General features: G+C 33.9%; 1 protein-coding gene and 1 long non-coding RNA gene across 8 annotated transcripts; both read right to left on the bottom strand.

Annotated features, from left to right (window-relative positions):
- Nucleotides 1-223: 223 nt before the first annotated feature.
- On the bottom strand, nt 224-2,487 carry LOC129284399 (uncharacterized). 4 transcript variants are annotated; one of them, XR_008586857.1, is made up of 4 exons: nt 2,096-2,483; nt 1,669-1,993; nt 731-1,019; nt 224-611 (listed from the first exon to the last, which is right to left on the bottom strand). It is a non-coding gene; the product is annotated as an uncharacterized LOC129284399 (long non-coding RNA). The 4 variants fall into 4 exon arrangements; XR_008586855.1 differs by having other exon boundaries at nt 2,135-2,480; XR_008586856.1 differs by having other exon boundaries at nt 1,665-2,487.
- Nucleotides 2,488-3,111: 624 nt separating this feature from the next.
- On the bottom strand, nt 3,112-9,968 carry LOC129322671 (anthranilate synthase alpha subunit 2, chloroplastic-like). 4 transcript variants are annotated; one of them, XR_008596277.1, is made up of 12 exons: nt 9,697-9,968; nt 9,161-9,374; nt 8,887-9,065; nt 8,261-8,412; nt 7,697-7,812; nt 7,354-7,600; nt 7,200-7,256; nt 6,476-6,628; nt 6,033-6,113; nt 5,143-5,218; nt 4,883-4,969; nt 3,685-3,737 (listed from the first exon to the last, which is right to left on the bottom strand). XR_008596277.1 is itself a non-coding variant. In XM_054968997.1 (11 exons), the coding sequence occupies exons 1-11, from the start codon at nt 9,848-9,850 to the stop codon at nt 3,414-3,416; spliced, it is 1,764 nt and encodes a 587-aa protein (XP_054824972.1). In that variant the 5' UTR covers nt 9,851-9,963; the 3' UTR covers nt 3,112-3,413. The 4 variants fall into 4 exon arrangements, 3 of the variants coding, with proteins under 3 accessions (XP_054824972.1, XP_054824973.1, XP_054824974.1); XM_054968997.1 differs by lacking the exon at nt 5,143-5,218 and having other exon boundaries at nt 3,112-3,737; nt 9,697-9,963; XM_054968998.1 differs by lacking the exon at nt 5,143-5,218 and having other exon boundaries at nt 3,112-3,737; nt 8,887-9,076; nt 9,161-9,345; nt 9,697-9,961.
- Nucleotides 9,969-15,601: the final 5,633 nt, after the last annotated feature.

Genomic DNA, 15,601 nt, shown 5'->3' on the forward strand with positions numbered 1-15,601 from the left:
CTAAATACACCTTATATTCAAATATGTTTTTTTTTGTATATTCTAAAAAAGAAAAAAAAATCTTAATGTCAAAATTTTATATGAAAAGTACCTTATATTTAAATATATTTTTTTGCGTGTTCTAAAAAAATAATCTTGATGTAAAAATTTTATATAAAATGTACCTTATATTCAAATATAATTTTGTATTAGTATTTAGGGTATTAAAAATTAAAGCGCATGATAATAACATTTTCTTCCGGCAGAGAGTCTACATTACAAAAGACAACTACATATGTAGCCCCTTTGTGACTCTCTTCCATCCACTTGCTCAGAAAATCCTAGCAGTTATAACAGGCAAAAAAGAATCAGATCATCATTACAAGATCCAAAATTCCATAATAAGTGATGACACATAGTTTTTTTATTACTTGAATTGAATGCACATGAGCATTTTCTTTATGATTTAAATCCTCCCTGGAACAAGATCCAAGGAAAGCAACATCACCAATTTCTAAATCATCTCCACATGCTTTAGAAAATCCTGAGACCAACGAATTTTCCAATTTCTCCTCCTCTGACGCTGAAACACAAGGGAATGCCATGGAAAAGTTGGACCTACTGAAAGAACTCTGCTCAAGAGAGAGGAACCATGTCAAAACCAAAATTTAGAGAATTTGTTCGTTAAATCTTAGAAATTGTGTCTGCTCTTCACAAAAGCTTGATAGAGCATATGATGCAATTCTCTCACCTTCCGTAACAGCTTCGACATAGCCTCTGGGACTACCACTAATGAAGATGACATCATCATTATCAAATCTGGAAGCACCCCTAGAAAAGGAGGCGAGAGAGAGTGAACTCAGGCAACTTACTGAAGCAAAAAATCGATCCTTAAAGATGGAGTGTAAGGAGGTTGAAGATGAAAGGTGTAAGGAGGGGTCATTAGGCATGAAGCTAGGACTACAAACGAACATTGCGCCTGGCCATTGTTCGTCGATGAAGTGGTAGAAGTCGCTGCTGGAAATCATAAATTCATGCCACTGAAGAGAGGAGAGAGGATTTGGTTAAGGCATTTTGATTATTTGAAATGATACAGGATGCGAAAGTGTAACTGTGCTAGCTAGAAATGGAATTTTAACACAAATTAAACACAAGAAACAAGAAACAAAGATGCGAAAATATGAAAAAGAAAAGGGAAGGCGAAAAAAATCAAAGGAAAGAAGAAATTATCAAGGAAAAGATTTCTAATACATCTGCCTTCAGCAATTTTAATCTTTGAAAACACTAGAAGAGTTAATCAAATTTTTAATCACATATATATTGAGATGTTAATACAAGCATTAAAATTCTCAAGAGCTATAAACTTTAAAATAATAATATTATTATTACTACTCAACAAATATTAAGTTATAAGAGATGAAAGCGCGCTTATTTATAAACGAAGATAAACTCAAAAACCTTGAAAATAGCCCTAAATTCAAAAATATGATATAAGTCATATAATTTTAGCCACTGTATTTTCTTGAATTATGAAATTACAAGAACCAAAACTTTCTAAATGATCAAAAGCAATCTTTGGCTAGAATAAAATAAGAAACTAAAAGTAACACCCAAACTTCTTCTTGAGATTTTTTTTTTTAATAAGAAAGGAAATCAAAGCAAAGTAAAGAAAAACAATACAATACCTACTGTGGCTCAAACTAGACAATCCGATGAAGGTCCTCGGGAAGGAAAAAGTGAAGTCCTGGAGTAGATTCCAGAGCTCTCTTGGTGCAAAGATTTGCTTCACGGTTGTCCTCTTGGGGCATAAGATTGATCGAAATGTTCCGGTCGCATTGAAGAAGACTTCGAGCTTCCAAGATCTTGGATTGATATTGATGCAGATCCAAGTTACCACTGCGAATCTGAGTGAGAACTTCACTACAATCACTTAGAAGCAAACACTCTTTGAAACCTCTGTCCCAAGCGTACTTCAAACCCATGATGAAAGCCCATAGCTCCGCAGCAAAGGCATCTACATATGGTAAACGAAGTAAAAAACCACCAACGCGACTTGATCATTCTGATCCCAATTAATGAAAATATAAAATTGAAAATTAGATATTATTGACTCAACCAAAAGGAAACAAATCAGATTCTCCACAAAATCGGAAACCTAGTGTAGATCAAATCTTGAGCAATCAAGGGAGCCTTCAAAGTCAATAGAAGATCACGCCTCTCTTGGTTCCAAATCTAACCGTTTGTTGACTTCGGGATGCTTCAAATCTGACTGGGAATCACATCATTAATGATTGGATATGGCGCCTCTTCAAATTTTCCTCCACAAGACACACTGTTGTCACATGTTGATTCAAGTGAGCTAAGGTTTTGATCAAGTGGACTTGAGCCTTGTTGGACTTGGACTATCAACACATTAAACACGTATAAGGACTCTGCTTTGGACATTCTTGGACATCCTTCACAATATAATGTAAGGCTTGTTTTATGGCTTTGATTTAGCTTTTAAACATATGGTTTCCAATATGTAGCTAGGGATCCATAGGTACATTGAACTTGAATTGTTGGGTTCTTTAAGCTTCGTCCGCCCCTTGGGCTCCTTGCTTTCCAAGCTCCTTTGCCATGTCATGAATGCCTTGTGAGCCATGGGGTCTACCATGAAGTCTCAAAATTAATGCCACCGAAAAACATCATTTAAAAAAACTTTCCAGAGCCTTATGAGCAATAATTTGTGGTGATGTATTTTTCAACAATTTTCCCTTCTCTTATGTCCAGGACTTTTATGTAATTTTTTTCCTTTTAAAAAGAATCTTCAATTATTTGTTGTCCAATAATAAATATCTCTACATTAATTACTGACTTTCTGTTTAAACTTTAAAGACTTATTTATTTCTTGTCCAATAGTTAAAAATCTGAACAACTATTAATCATCCGTTTTCCTCAATTATCATCTTCACATTTTTAAACTTGTCAATAAAAAGTCGTGTGTAAGAATTAAAAACATACGAATAAATTTTACTATTTCCCCCTTTGCAGATTAATATTATTTTTTAAAAAATGTTCTTATCAGGTTAGGATGAGAGCTAAAGAATTTATTCACTTCATTTCATCTGAATTAGCCTATAACAGTAATACTGTCAAAAAAAATATATACAATTCATTCCATCCATTTTGCAATAATAAATGTCAAACAAAGGTTAGAGGAGACAGTTCTTTTCCTTCAGGGAACTCCCAAATGCACCCTCAATGATGGTCAATATTTTCATTAAAAAAAAAAAAAACAGCATATTTCCATCAAAATTAACTGCAAATGACTGCAAAACCCTCACTTCTGAGGCAATTACGTAGCTGCCTCCGATTAATTTTAAACGAGAGTCAACGTCTTCCTTTTAGTTTACAATTCAGTAATGAAGTTTTCACCCATGGATACATCCAATTCATTTCTGAACAAAGGAAGACTCTGCAAGATCAATTGCACGGGCAAGAGCTGCAGCTTTGTTCTCACACTCTCTTTGCTCATCAGCTGGATCACTATCAGCCACAATTCCTGCTCCAGCCTGCAGATGAGCAATCCATTCCCTACGTTTGTTCACATCCTTGTACGAGTACATTGTATCAAAACGAGTATTGGTAGGGAAAACAATGGTCCTCAGAGCAAGAGCAATGTCCATAGAGCCGGTAAAGGATATGCCTCCAAAACCACCACTATACGGTCCTCGTCTTGCCACTTCCAACTGATCAATCAACTCCATGGCTTTCACCTGTTTTGCAGCACAGACCATGTGAATTTCGTAGGACCGGAAACATTAAACCAATAATCCAAACTAGGGTGACATTTTCTTAATACAATGGGGACATGCCTCGCGTATTACATAGGAAATACATTCTTTTGACCAGATAGGCCAGATACAAAGGAAATACATCACTTGAACAAGAAAGATGAAAAGTTATTAGGTAAAAGCAGAATCTAAGCTCCAGATATCTTGTTTCACCAATTGAATATCAGGAGCATTTGCATACTGTAACATTAACCCTTTATATTCAGCTTCACAATCCTGTTATAAATGTGGTACTTTCTTTTGAGCACAGCAGTAGAGGATTGCGGAATATTTTGTCATGGCAATTGGCAAAAACTTCTTTTGCTCATGCAAGAACCAATATGGCATTTCAAATTGGTTGACTAAATTTCTACTCATACAGATTTGTTAAGAAAAAATGAACGATAACACCAGTAGAAGAATCCAGACTGGAACAGATGGTCAAACCAGTACATAAATGAACTGGCCACCAATCTAGTTTACTAAAAGGGTTGAACCTTACAGTCCTCAGCCAAAAAGATCTTTACTTTCGACCTCAACATGCCAGAAATGAGACCTCATAAAAGTTTTATATGGGACCAGCTGGTGCCAAGGCCCATGTGGCTCATGATAACGTTTAAACACTAACAATTCCTAGCTTATATAAGAAAATCCTAAACATTTGACTGATGTGAAACTTAAAGGAAAGAAAAGGAACTAAGAACCAGACAAATAGATGCATGTAACTGATGTGAGTCCTTTTAGAGGTGCCTTGATCAAATATTTTAAATTTTAATCATAAATTGATTTCCTAGATTTTGCAAAATCTGTTAAACAAATTCTGTGTCAATTTATTCACAAGCCTTAAAAGTTAAATTGGTAAAATTAACTAATTTTAAAACATACACAGGTCAATTTTCAGTTACGATTTAGTAAATTTTAAGAGTTAAATTTTTCAACATATAAAATATCCATCTGTTTATCTCCACCACACACACAGAGAGAGAGAGAGAGCCTCCCTTTGACTTATTTGGTTTCCTTATATTTGGCGAATATCAGAATTTAAGGGCATCAAGGTCTAGGCAGTCTTACAATGCACTAAAAATTACCTTTGGCGCTCCACTAACTGTACCAACAGGTAATGCAGCACGCAGTGCATCCCAGCTTGTTAAATGATCAAGTAACTCCCCGGTGACCTGCAAAGACAGGCATGCACAGTTTTCATAGTCATGGATACAATCTTCTTCACTACTCCATTTATTGCTTTTAAAAAGACAACTGAAATTGCTTTGAAACTGTAGCTAAAATATAAAATCAGCATCTCCTGAAATATATACTATTAGCAAAATGAACATGAATAGCTACTTACCCACGTCAAGAAAGAGGGCATAATTTTAGAAGACATTACACACACACACATCCAAGAGTCTGTCTAACAACCATCGCTGTTAAAATCCCAATTACACACCAGAAACACAATTTAGAATCCATGAATCACAAAATTCTCCGGCCAACAAAAGAAAAAAGAATCTCAAAAATCTACTTCAATCCTTAAAGGTCATAACTTATATAACAGAATATGAATTAATGACGTGCCATCTTATTTTAAAGTGTAGTTCTAAAAATCCATACATTATAATCAATACAAAGGGGCCAATGCGGTTTTCAGTGTCATTTAAATGATATCCTGAGCAAACCAAAATATCCTTCAATTAGTGAGTTGCCCTTATAGAAGGAAATGGAGCATGTTGTTTTCATCCTCCATTTATTTTCTGAAAGGAAGGTACTATTCAATTAAACTCATCAAATTCATTATATATTTGAAGCATCAACTTCTACAATGTTTAACTTGGGAAATGACGAATCCCTATTTCATTCTTGCAAGATTGTGAACGAGGACTTATATGTGTTTAAATATCCGTTATCTCATGTCAAAGGACATGGATCAAATTAACTTCCATAGATATAAAACTGTTCATTATTGCCTTATGATATATTATCACTTAAATCCTATAGAGTAAATGAGCACCTCCTACGGGTAGCTAGGCCTTTAACGATGACATCCAATGTCCCTAGATTCCACCTGGTGGGGAACAATTCTCACAGCTAATTATCTCATCGACTAACCTCAATCCCAAAACAGCTTGACTTCAAAATCCATTTTGAACAATTTCTCCAACGCTTCCTTTCACACATACATGTTATGTGGTTTGAGACAAAAACATTTGAATATCCAATAAATTGCATTATAAAACTTACAGTTGAACTGATGTGCATGACATGGGAATAGCGCTCAATATTCATGAGCTTTTCAACTCTTACAGAACCAGGTTTGGAGACCTGCATAACCACATCATACCAAACACATGATTACAACAATAATAAAAAAATGTTATGGATTTATGGGCAATTTAGAAAGACCAGCGTCATCAAAGAATACTAAACCTTGAAGCAAGTACCACAGAGCACATAAAAAATGTCTAGTAGAAACATATAAATGGTCTTAATCTTTGCTTTTCTTTTCTTTTTTTACATAAATTTTTGCGTTTCCTCCCCATTTTCTTCCATTCGGTGACTCTCATATGTCTGTGTGTGTTTTAGATGGTGTAATGCGTAGGGGCCTAACAATGTACTTCTTGATTTTGATCCCCGTAGAATATGGAATAAAAATAAAATAAGTCCTGGAAACGGAAACTTCAAACCTTCCCAACATCATTCCTTCCCAAATCAACGAGCATTATGTGTTCTGCACACTGCTTCGTATCATTCAAAAGATCTTTCTCTAACATGATATCTTCTTTTGGTGTTTTCCCTCTCCTAACAGTCCCAGCAAGGGGACGATTGGTAATTTTCCCCTGTCAACAAAGGCATGAAAGAGGCATCAACACTTGTTAAAACTATATAAAAAGTAGATGTTAATTGAAAATATCGAGAAGAAGCTCAAGATAAATAATAGATAAGCATAAGAAAACTATGAACACAAACATGGCCTACTACTATCATATACTAGCTGACGGAACCCAGTTTAATTATTGCCGGAAATGATAGTAATTAGTTACAAATCCTCCAAGCATTAGTGAGGACAAATGGACAGCAAAATCACAAATTACTCTTCTACAGTAGCCCAGAAAGCCTTAGGAAATGTAAGATAAGGAAAAAAAAAACATTGCAGTAATGGCTCCCCTAACATCCGAGAGGCACGGCTCTACCTCCAGCCGACAACACAGCAAAATTCTATATGTCACCTTACCCTAGGAAATACCCCACAACTGGGCCCCATGCATTGCTGCATCACTCTTCAGTATTCTTGGTCTGTTGAGCATCTCTGACTCTTTTTCCTTTAGTTTTAACATCTTGGGCTCTCATAAATGTAAGAAATAAGATGGAAGCAATCATGTTTAGGTAATTTTTGCAAAGCAATATTACCTTCTTCACTCGTGTAAGAATTTCTGGACTTGAAGCAACAAGGATACACCCTCTGGCCTGATACCAGTATGCTTGAATAAATTAGACAATTTGAAAGCTAAATAATAATAATAGATAGAACAAAATAAAAAGGAGTAAAGAGAAATTGGCAAACTTGTAGATAAGTCATGTATGGACTAGGATTAACAATCCTCAGTGCTCTGTAGACTTCAAATGGGTCTGCAAATGTCCTCTGTTCAAATCGCTGACTTAGTACAAGCTGAAAAATATCACCAGCTAGAATGTGTTCTTTCGCCTGCAGCACTGCCTTCTTGTATTCATCACTTGTCATGTTTGATGCCTCCAGCTTAGGACCAAAAATATGAGTGTATAACTTTATTGAACCTGCTGGCAGCCTTGGGCTGAAAATTGACAAGTATCTTGTAGTTCATAGAAAATCAAACTTAAAAAAAAATCATAATTTGAAATGCATTGTACAGGGGGAAAACATTACTCACGTAATTATATCATGCACCCGGGACACCAGTGTTTCCAATCGGTTCATTCCATCATTGAGAGCCTCCTCAGCAGAAGAATAGCGATCTAATTGCACCCAATGAATCACATAAGCTTTCTGAGTTCAACAAGCTCAAATTAGAAAGAGTTATTAATTACAACACTAATTCCAGTAAGCACTTAAATATAATCAGAATTATTGCCTCCTAATCCATTTGTTGCATTAATCCATTTCTCAAAAGCAAAAAAAGTTTTGAAAGCCAACGAAACAGTGAGGTTCTTATAATTAACTTGACTTGCAAATCTGGTTAAGCCTTTTTTATAAAATGAAAATTCATTTGAAAGGTATAAATGAATACAAGTTTGAGCAAGTCTTCTCAGTTTATCAACTCATATTGCCTGCCTTGGGTAGATATTTCATACATAGAAAAAGGAATCATGTCACTCAATCAGACAACTATCTTTCTTTACATATCACCAAAAGTAAATAAAGTCATAGATAGAAGAAATAATCCCAAAAGAAATTTAGTTGGAGAGCACCTTGTTCTTGGGTGACATGAAAGTACCTTCTCAACATGGTCGAACACAATCACATTATCATAAAGACCCAGATGAACATCAGGAAGATTTCTGTCATCTGCTGGGGCAGTAAAGAATGGAAGTTTCTTCTTTTCTACATAACGCACTGTATCATATGAAAAATAACCAACCCAACCACCTGGCAAAAGGAAAAAAGTAAATGTTCAAATATATGTCAGCAAACTCACAATAGAATTGCTTAGGCAAATGAGTGGATTTTGTTGATAAGTTAATCGGTATTCATTTTTCTTCTAAGCAGATAAAGTGACCCCAAAACATGCATCAAGGTGTGCAAAGCAGACCGTTTGATCATTACTTTGGCATGTGATAAAAAACCTGTATGATAGAGGAAAATATAACAAGGAAAATTTTGTTGCCCAGTCAGCATCTTGAAAGATGTAAACAATGTGAAAATTTAAAAATTTGAAAACTAAATAACGGAAGCTTGATTTATGAATTTGGCAGCCCGAACACTACCAAACTTTAAGACTAACATATCTTATAAAATATAAACAGAGGCATTGTAGTGACCGAATGGAAAGGATACCCTATTGAATTGTGTGTATGGATAAAGCTCTTTAGATATTTGAGATTTATAGTCAGTGTTCCTTACCACAAAATGCATCTGGAAGCTCCTCGGTGAGTTGAGGTTTCCACTGATCCATGATTCTTCTAGGAATCACCATCGGATCCTCCACAATTTCTTCAGTCCTGCGTCCTTCCTCATGGTTCATTATTGTAACCATGTTCTCTTTGGCCACAATTTCCATTGTTGGCTGAGCTCCCACTACACTGTACCGCCCCTAATATAATTAATCCGAAATAAGGGTAAACCCAAGACATCTTTCGAACAAAATAAATTTAATAAAATGGAATGAAATGCTTACAATACTGGAAACCTGGAGTCCAGGTTCAGCAGACTCAAAGAGAAAACTAGCAGCATCTCTCTCGTCCTCCTTAACCAAACACCGGTAAGCAAGAACGGGGGTGAGGTGATCAGAAAAAATACATCGGTATAGAGGAATAAGATTTCCCGTTTTTGAAGCTTCAACAAACTTGTCCGCATTATCAACTGGATGAAGTGGATCGTAAGAATCGCGGCTTAAAAATGTTGGCCAGGCCCCATGAAATTAACCAGTACAAGGAAATGAACTATCGATACAGAATACATAATTATTAGCTATATCCGTATATGACAGTAGAAACACTCGAATGACAAGATGACCCGAAGTAAATGCTCCACAAATGCAATAAACGCGCCATTTGCCATATATTTCTCGTTACCTCCGAATCACAGAGACCAAACAAGAGAAATTGACAAAAAAAAATTGATCAACTTTCCATTCTCATTTATCCATCTCCAAGAAGCTAGATAGAAATGTAATCGAAATAAAACTACATTAAGAAGAAATATGAGAATCACCTAAAGTAGAAGCACGGACTGAACATCTAGGAGGGAGGAGACACATAGAAACGCCATTGGGGCTCCGGCTTGATCTCGAGCTCCCCCAGTTGAACGTAATGGCTATAGTTGGTTGAAACTGTCCACTCGCGACTGCGCCGATTAGGGTTTCCATACGCAGAGCATGTGAGTGCGAAAAATACTTCTGTATGGAGCAGTGAGAGTGACATTAAGTAATCTTCCTCTTTGGTTTCCTGACCTTTTTATTTGGCGGCACCATTGGTTTCTTGACCTGACCTGAATGAAATGAATCTTCGCTTCGGGTCTTGTGATTCGGTGGATTGGAATCTCGGGAATCCAAAATTAATTATTAATTTATTCGTGAAGTTCCCAAAAAAAAAAAAACAAGATCTCAATTAATTTAAATTAAATTCAAATTTTATGAATTTATAATCTCAGCTTTTGTATAATTTTATTGTAATGAATTTATATCTTGTGTTATAAGATTTAATAGTAAAAACAAATTTATTTATTTTTTAATCATATTAAAATTTTAAAAACATGTTATAAATTCATCATAATAAAATTATAAAATTAAAAAATAAATTAATAAATTTATAAAGTTTGGCATTTAAGACCTTATTTGAATTAGAGCCTATTTGGATAGCATTGTAATCGATTATTTGAGGCAAAAAATTAATTTTTGCCCACAAAAATTAAGTTTTTCTTAAAGCTCTGCGTTCAAATTATCTAACAATTATGAGAAAATTACAAGAAAGGTTCAGGAAAAAATTATAAAAAAAGCATAAAATTTAATAAAATTAAAAAATTATGACAATTTATACAGCTATACAGTTAAAATTTATTCTGAATAAATTATCCAAATATTTTTAATTCTATTAAAATAAATTTTAAAAAAATAATATCCATACAAATTGTGCTATAACATAATCAATTGTAATTAAAATCTACTACTTAATTAATTCTTTTTATAATTTATTATACACAACTGAAATATAAAGGAGCACTTAATTGATTCTTTTAAAACTTATATGTCATTCTCCCTTGAAAAAATTGTCCAAAAATCTCTCACCACCAAATTTATTATTCTAAGGTAGAGGAAAACTATGGAAATCAAGTCCTAAAGTGTCAATATTTGAGAACAGTAAATTACTTAAATGTTATAAAACAAAAAGCAAAGAAATGATCAAGATGCTTTGGTGGCAATATTTGGGGTCCTTTGATGTTGATGTCTATGAGGATCAAAGTTCTTTGGCGCTACTATTTATGAACATTAAAATTTTTTATGGAAGAAAATGTGCACTTACAAAAAGTATTTGCATACTCCCATCAGTCTTATTTGTTGGACACTTGTTAAAAGTAATTTTTGATCTAATATATATGACACCTTGTAATGACTATACCATTTTTTTAATTTTACCTTTTTGATTAGCATGAAAGTGTTTAATGTAGTTGTTTAATGATTTAAAATCAAGAGCAAAAATAAAAGTTCATATATTTTTTATAATATTAAAAAATAACTCTTCTTAATATGTGTGAATCAGATAAAAGTATTAGATAATAAGAACCGAAGGAAGCATAACAAAAGATGTATTACACCAGTGGACATATGTCGCCTTGTGACAATGCTTTGTACCTAACAAGGGAATATCGCATATCATGAACATTTCATATGCATGAAGAAAATGTGTACCAATGGAAGATATTTGCATATTATGGAAGAAAATTGCATTTCATGGAAGATTTACAAAAGAAATCTACACACATGGGAGAGTGTTGCATGTGATAGGAGAACTTTTTTCATGACATCAATTATGCAAATTTGAATGTATCTTTAATTTTCAGCATAACGTTTATGGATATTTGAATATATCTCCAATTTTCATGAAAATGTAATTGGATATTCTGAAATTTTCTTTTTTTTAATGATAATGGTTATGAATATTCGAATATATCTTTAATTTTCATGAAAACCCAATTAGATATTCTGAAAAATGTACATCTTGGGAAGATTAAGCGTACATATTTTAGTAATCTAACTATTAGTCTTTATTCTTGTAAAGGATTCAAATCCTTAATATTATTAGATGCATGTAGATTTGGATTTAGATTTGGATTTGGATTTGGATTTGAGTCAAATTTATTGTTTGGGTAATTAAAAATAAGTGGATTTGGATTTGGATTTGACCTAAATTCAAATTTAAATTCTACCTCAATCTTTTTGTAATTTCAAATCCTTGCTAAATATTCTTTTGCATTCATTTATCAATTTCACTACTTTCTTGACTTTGACAATGCTGCCTCTGGCTGATATCCATCAGGATCATAATGCTAGCGTCTACTCGGACAAGATTGCAAGTATCGATAAGGACTAGATTGCAAATGATAACCAGGACTAGAATGCTGATACCAACCTGGACCTGATAGTTGATGCTAATAAAGACCAGACACTTAGTGCCTCTTAAGATTAAACAAATAACTTTAATCGGGATCACACAAATGGCACTAATTGAGATCGAACTATTGGCGTTGACTAGGACCACATAGCCAGCTTTGACTAGAATTAGACCATAAGCAGTGATCAAGACCAAACCTGCTAGCTTTGACCGAGACAAGATGGCCAGTACAGACCAAGATAAGACTATTGGTTATGACCAGAATTGAATGGCTAGTACTAATCAGGACAGACCAGGACTAGATGGCTAAAGTTGATCGAGGCTAGATAGACAGCTTTGACTGGGATAAGATCAACGGCTTTGACTAGGTCTTAACCATTATTGCAATCCAAGACTAGTCTATAATCATCATCTTCAATCCATCCACCTTTATTATCTAGTGCCAAATGCCATTGTTAATAGGAAATGGTCTAGTGTCTTTATCCAAGTCCAATCTAAAGCCCTTAGATTGCTCTAATAATCTTGTGCTAATCCAAAAGCATTATTTGTGATTGGGCCACTAATGTCAATTGGGACTACGCTGCCCCTGCAAATTAAGATTGGATCATGAATGTGATCCAGGTTTGAACAACTAAGCCGCCATCCTTGTTTTAGACCGAACCATCGACTTTGACAAGGACTGGATTGCTAATGTTGTCCGAATTACCTTTAAATTTATGCATAAAATTTGAAATTTGGAATTTTATTTGAGATCTAAACAAAGAATTTTAATATTATAATTTGAAATTTTTTATATCATCTAAATAAAGAATTTAAAATCTATGAATTTCAAATGTGAGATTTTAAATATAAAATTTTAAATTTAAATTCTTAATCCAAATTTGCCCATCCAAATACAACCTAAACAAATTTAAGGTGCTTTAAGGTAATAAATTTATTGGTGAAGCAATTTTTAGGAAATTTCCCAATAATTAACTCCTCTTCATACATCCTAGTCACAATCCAATTCAGTTTTTACTTCCTAAATCATAATATAAGACATCTTTTAAAAGTTCTATTTTGTAACATCTTGCATTTCAATCTAAGAAACTAATTGCTAATTAGGGTTAAACTAGTAATTAGTGGATTGAATGTGGTTTTGAATGATGGATTTATGTGTGGTGCTAATTGGTTGGTGTGGTTATAGGATCGAATGGTAAAATGATAATTAAGGACGTAACGCGTGAGCAATAATAAGAATTATCTCACTGTGCCATGTGTCGTGGCATGTGTTGCATGCGTTGCGGCGCATAGCACAAAATTCACTTAAAGCTAACATTTCTATCTCGTGAGATTAGAAGAGGAAGTAAGGGAAAACGCATCTGAGGGGTAAGAAGGAGGTTTCTCTACTAGGGCATCAATTATTCAGTGATTGAGAGTTTCCTTCAGCCAGTGACTTGTTCGGTAAGTATCGTACAATCCTGTGCTATAATTCTACCTAAAATTCTTTAAGTTTGGTTGGTAGAGAAATTGAATCAGAAAGTTTTAAGAAGTTAAAATCTAAGGGAAAGGTTTAAAAAGACCTTTCAGATATGATACTAAGGTTTTGCATTTGTTATAAAGTTTAATGGTTGAATTATGAGGATAAAGGCTTAATTAACTTAAATTATTAGGTTAAAAGTAGAGAAAATTGGTAAACAAGCGAGTTAGGAGGGTATTGGTCGTTTGAGTAGCTTAAGGGCAAAATGAATATAGAAAAAGGATTATATGAATTAAAAAGGCTTAAATTGGGTTGTTTTATGTGTTGAAAGATTTTGCTTAGCCAAATTAATGCCTATGTTAAATGTTGGAAAATTGATTAAGGAATGTTTCTTATGTAGATTAAGCATTGAGAAATTGCTCGTGGAATCTACACCTTTGAGAGTTGACTGTGAGAATGGTAACCCTTGATAATAAGGGTAAAAGGTAAATGGAGTAATCATTTTACTTGTTAGTTTATGAAATTATTTATAAATACTTTATATAACTATATGTATTATGATTTATGAACCAATAGAATAGTAATATTGTGAAAGGAATACGCATGTGGGTGTGTGAGTGATGCTTGAAATGTATGAGAAGAGACATGTACATTTGCATCCACGAGTATACCCTAGACTAGGGTAGAGGGTTGCAGCCCTACTTTGTGCAAGGTTAGAAAGTCCTAAAGGTCTTGAGTGTAAAGATTGCTCCATTAAGAAGGACTTAGAAGAATGATCCATGAGTGTACTCTAGACTATGGTAGGGGGTCGTGGTCCTACTCGATATAAGGCTAGGAAGTCTTAATAGTCTAAGCGTTTAGAATGTTTCGCTCGATGGGACTCAAAGGACCACCTATAATGATGATTCCTATACGGAGACAATGGTTTAGTAGGCCCTGTTTTGTGTAAGGCTAGAAGTCCTAGTTCAAGCGTAGAGCTTGCTCCGCTAAGGAGAACCAGTAGTACATGAGTATAACCATGAATGAGAATGGTATTATGTGCATGTATATTTCAACTGTTTTATTGATATAAGGCTACTTTATTATTATTTATGATTTTACTTACAAACTGATATTTAGAGTTTATCGAAGTTATTAGGACATACATCTCACTTCGTTAGCTTTATACATAGGTGAAGAGAGCACAAGAAAATCTAGAAAGGAAACAAAAAAAGAGTAGCCTCTATTAGTAGTGATATGACTACCCTTAGTGTAATGAATGTATATTAAAGTTGTAAATATTTTAGTTGTCAACTAGGATGCATAAATGTATATGAATGTGAGTATATGATTTTATTGTTGAAAACATGCTTATGTATGTGGTATTGCATCTTGCTAAGTGTATCACATTGGTGAATACATGGATAGGCCTAGATGCTATCCAAGCAAGTTTATATTGTATTGTATAACTTGTTTCACTTGTATTGTATATGAATGTGTTATGTGAAATTGTGGAATTGTGAGAAATTTGACCAAATGGTAAGGCTTGACCTCATTTGTATGAGTTAAGTATATTTATGGTTCCCAACCATATGGTGAGGCTTAGTCTCACATATGAAAGTTGGATGGTTAAAAGTGGAACAAGTGTATGGTGTGCAAGCTACGGCTCATGTCATAGAATCAAAGCTCGTTGCTCTGTGTCACATGCCACGACGCATGTGGTGTGAGCCGCAGTTTATGGCCCTTTTTTAGAAAAAAAAATAATTGTCTTTCTTGAGTCTTAAAATTATATTGACAATTTCGTTAGCTCTCTTATTTAAACATGCTTTTTATGAAGTTGGGATCCCATATTTTAAAAATAATTGAGGACTATAACTCTGATATTGTATTATTATGATGTGTTAATGTGTGTGAGGATTGGTAAAGTTTGAATTATATGAGAGGCTTTACATATTTGGTCCAAAATATAAGACATTATGTAGTTTTTTTAATTGTGTTTCAACTATACTCTTATTTCATTTATTATTTTTTTTTGAAAATAATGCATTGAAATTTTAATTATTATTAAGAC

This window comes from Prosopis cineraria, unplaced genomic scaffold (assembly GCF_029017545.1).
Source record: "Prosopis cineraria cultivar Desert tree isolate PC_DT_omini unplaced genomic scaffold, ASM2901754v1 PC10, whole genome shotgun sequence".
Taxonomy (NCBI): Eukaryota; Viridiplantae; Streptophyta; class Magnoliopsida; order Fabales; family Fabaceae; genus Prosopis; species Prosopis cineraria.